The 4826-nt window shown below is 38.3% G+C and overlaps 1 protein-coding gene across 1 annotated transcript; it reads left to right on the forward strand.

Moving 5' to 3' along the window:
- The first annotated feature begins 969 nt into the window (after positions 1–969).
- On the forward strand, positions 970–1905 carry LOC134980762 (olfactory receptor 6N1-like). Its single transcript, XM_063947721.1, has one exon. The coding sequence runs from the start codon at positions 970–972 to the stop codon at positions 1903–1905; it is 936 nt and encodes a 311-aa protein (XP_063803791.1).
- The last annotated feature ends 2921 nt before the right edge of the window (positions 1906–4826 follow it).

Consider the following 4826-nt stretch of genomic DNA (forward strand, 5'->3'; position numbering starts at 1 on the left):
AAAGGTTTTACTATCTCACTCTCACTCAAAAAAGTCCGTATTTCGGAATATTCCGTATTTCGGAATATTTGGATATGGGATACTCAACCTGTATTACATCATTACTCACATCATAGTCATGATAGTCATAATCATAGTGATTGTGTTTGACAAAGAAAATAAATTTGTTGGAGTAACAGATGTATAATTGCCATTTAATTTTATTGTATATTTGTCAATTGCCTTCTTAACAATATTGCACCTTATTTTAAATGAGTACAGTAAAAAGAGGGTCTGACCTTGGTCTGACCCAGGTTGGAACTGTATCTGGAAACCTGGGTTTTTGGTGTAAAAGGGGTATTATTATTTAAAGCAGTAAGATTTTTTTTTTTGTTTAAAAAGTAGTAAGGCTTGTTGAGTTACTATAAAATTATTACACATTGGTGGCAGAAATTAGCACATAAACTATTCATTACGATTTCGTGTAGTTCACTTTCTTGAAATTTCAATAGAAATTTTTTTAGAAGGACCAAAAAAAAAAATGTCTAAAAAGAAGGTATAATTTGTGTTGTTACTGCATATAAAATCCCTGATATTGGACTGTGGTGAGTTCAAACATCAAGTAATGGCATCAATACTATAGCAGCATAGGGGTCAATTGCAAATTATATTATTTAATATGAATGTCATCATATACATCATATACTGTTTGTTAATGAAGAGGAGGAGGATGACTATGATAACCATCATCATCAGCAGCACCACCACCACCACCACCACATGGTATTATATGAAAGTGTTAGTAGTACAATTCCATGTCCTTTACAAAAATAATAATTGGCTTGTGGAATATAAGGTAATATATACAACTGATTAGCATTTAGTTAAATAGTAAAGGCATACAAACTGACAAATATTGAATGTTTATTCTTTACAAACTTTTTGAAACTGACCTTTTTTTCTTCTAAGTACAGTACCTTTTAGTAAAAAATGTTGGAAACTAACAAAACCACAGTAAAATATTTTATTTTGTTGGCTTTTGCTGATTTGAACCAATTCCAGAATATTCTTGTCTTTGTTTTTCTATTGACCTACATTACATGTATCATGGGGAATGTTGCTATCATTGTTCTTGTTAGAGTAGATCCTTCTCTTCATACCGTAATGTATTTTTTTATTAGTGTATTCGCTATTTTAGAAATTGTACTTGTGACTGTCAGTGTCCCAAAACTGTTAGCCAATCTGATTTCAGCTAATAATGTTATTTCTTTCACTGACTGCTTTACTCAAATGTACATTTTCCTTTCCTTGGGTGCAACTGAATGCTATCTTCTTGTAGTAATGGTCTTTGACCGACACCTAGCTATTAACAATCCCTTACACTACCAAGCTATAATGACACCTACGTTTTGTATTAAGTTGGCACTTTTACCATGGATCATAGGATTTGCTATTATTTTTGTCCCAGTTATCATCACAGTGCATTTGGACTTCTGTGGTCCTAATGAGATTGACCACTTCATCTGTGACTTGGCTCCGCTGCAGAATTTAGCATGTTCTGATCCCTTTATTAGCAACATATCTACAAGTGCAGTTGCTCTACTAAATGGTGCTCTGACCTTTATTACAATCATAGGATTCTACATCCGTATAATAATGATGGTTTCAAAGATCAAGAGTGAGAAAGGAAAACAGAAGGCATTTTCTACATGTACATCTCACCTCATCATAGCCACTCTATTTTATGGAACAGGCACCATTGTGTATGTAAAACCAAAAGGAAGCCATTATGACAAATATATTGCTTTTATGTACACAGCATTCACACCTATGATTAACCCTTTTATTTATACCTTTAGAAATAGGGATGTAAAAAAGGCTTTAAAGAATTCAATAAACCATCTAATAAATATAGTTTCAATGTAACACACATACACACACATACAGTATATATATATATATATATATATATATATATATAAAACACATACTGTAAATTACATAGACTATATCTCTATATACTGCAGATTATTTTTAGTGATTACAGTAACTTGTCCCATAAAATTCTGTCATTTTTAGTTTTGGTATATGTATTCGGTTGACTTATACACTTTGTAAACAAGAACAAAACATTTTACAACATGGTCATTGTATCTCGATAAATATTATTATATTTAACTTTGCTAACTTGTATTGAGATTATCTCACAATTTCTATCAAAGTATTAAAAAAAAGATATAGTATGCAAAAAAAAGTATATGAAACTTTTTGAGTAAAAAATAGCAACCTCTGGTACACTTCATATCAATTATTTTCAATTTGGCTTCTCATAGCTAAGATGTAATATTTCCTGGTATATTCCTTAGAAGTCTTATCTGAGATCATGTAAATATTTACATGGTCTCAGATAAACCTTGCATATGCTTGGTCCCTTTGGGGGAGATGTACTAAGCAGTAAAAAAAAAGTGAAGAAGTAAGCAAGTGGAGTAGTTGCCCATAGCAACCAATCAGCATTGACGTAACATTTATCATTTGCTTACTAGCAAATTATACAGAGCAGCTGTCACTGAAATATTAACTTTTCAATCTCTTGAATTGCATTTAGTTATCAATGACAGAGAAAGAATTTGGGTTTTTTAAATTGACTTTCTATATACTTTACGTCTACATTCAGGGTCAGACTAATGGTCCACACCCACCTTTAGGGGTCAAGTTCAAGACTATTAACTTGAATTATACATCATGACTCTATTAGAAGGTTAGTTACCTCGTGGAGCAGGACCACTGACAAACATGGGTGCTTGGTCCATTTCTATATAAACTACTATACAACAAGATTCTCCCTCCTGCCAATCAAAGTGAGTGTTCAAAAGCAACATCCTCTTGTCTCCTCTTACTTGTTGGCTACTTGCTTCAACATAATAAATACAGTTCCTGCCAGTGACTGGAATTGCATTGCAGTACTGAATTTATTCACTAACCTATAAGTATCTCATTTGAGGGCATGATTTATAGTGGCACCTTTACTAGACCTAATACAATTCTCATTGAATTTTAGACACTAGCTGGTCAGTACTGTGTTCCCCTATAACATGTACACTATAGTGCTTTAATGTAGTATACTGTATATAGACGGTATCACGATCATGTGCTCAGGGCCGGCGCCACCATTAGGCAGCTTTAGGCAGCTGCCTATGGGCGCCGGCCACTGGAGGGCGGCACTGCACGCTGCAGAGAAATGCGTCTTTTCTCTTATTCCCTTATGTGTGCTCCTCGTCTTTCTTATGAGACTTGGAGCCGCCCAGCAATTACCAGCCGGCGCTGACAGAGTGAGTCAGTGTGTACCATCAGCTGCTCTATGTGTAAGCTGGCTCTCGTTATATAAAGCACTCCCTCTGCAATCCTCCCCGAGCAGCCCCCCCCCGCGATAGCACAAGGCATTTCCCGCCCCACACCACAACAGCATCTCCCCCGCCCCCCCAAATCGCATCCCGCATTTTATCTCCCTCCAACCTACCGTTCATAACCACTGTCGCCGCCAACCCCCCCCGAGCAAATTGGGCAGCTTTCCATTCATCCTCCCCCCCCCCTCCTCATGACCACATCCTGCATATTCTCTCCCTCTACCCTTCATGACCACCGCCCGAACAACACCCCCTCCCCGCTGAACACACTGACCAGCTGTCAAGTTAAACTTTGTGCAGCCAGCTGGACTAGCTGGGCACATGGAAGGAGGCTGGATCCCTGCGTTAGGAGGAGGAGACAGTGAGTGAAGCATATGTAAAGACAGGCTGTATTCATTCTATTTTTTTGTTTGTGACCAACTAAATTTGAGTTTTAGGTTGTAGTTATAAATATATATATATAATGTGACTGGCATTCCTCTAAACTGAAAAGTAATGCCTGGGTGCCTTCCCTTGGGTTACCAGCCAGCCCCCATACACATATTCCATTACAGCAGGCGGCACTCCACGGACTTTTTATGAAAGAAAAAATAGCCAATGCAGCTAATTCATGTCATCAACGTTTCACGTGTTTAATCCTACACCTGATGAAAGGTGTAGGATTAAACACCTGAAACGTTGAAGACATGAATTAGCTGAATTGGCTGGTTTTTCTTTCATAAAAAATCCGTGGAGTGACGCCTGGCGTAATGGTGTGTGTATATATATATATATATATATATATATATGTATGTATGTATGTATGTATGTATGTATGTATGTCAGGAGACCGATGCCGTGATACTGACCGCCGGAATGCCAACAACTATTCTCCCTCTGAGGGGAGAATAAAAAATGTGGTGCGCAAAGCGCTCCAACGTGCCCGCAGTGTGGTGAGCAAAGCTGCAGGCATTTTGCCGTCCGGCATCCCGCTGCCAGGATTCTGTTCGGCGGGATGCCAGCTGCCGTCATCCCTATATATATATATATATATAAAATGATCAACTCCTGCACTATATGTCTATATACCTGCAACGCTGCTTGTTCCCCTCCTCTGGCGGGACCAGTGACTAGTACTACTAATCAAGCTACTGGCACATGCTTGTTGTATTCAATGCTTGCAGGCTTATACTCTATAGGTAGCATTGATATACGAGGATACGTGCTACCTATTAATACCAGTGGATTGGGTATGGGATGCTAGTGGTCAGACTGTTTGAAATCCCGACTGGGGCAGTGGAGGTAAGTATACCTAATCCTAACCCTCCCTCCCCGCAGCCTAACCCAAACCCTCCCCTTCCCACAGCCTAACATTAACCTCCCAAGTATACTTATGTTCGGAATTCCGGCTGTAGGGATTCTGGCGTTGGCATTCTGACAGGTCTTGGGATTCGAGCGATGGTA

Source organism: Pseudophryne corroboree, chromosome 12 (genome assembly GCF_028390025.1).
Source record: "Pseudophryne corroboree isolate aPseCor3 chromosome 12, aPseCor3.hap2, whole genome shotgun sequence".
NCBI lineage: Eukaryota > Metazoa > Chordata > Amphibia > Anura > Myobatrachidae > Pseudophryne > Pseudophryne corroboree.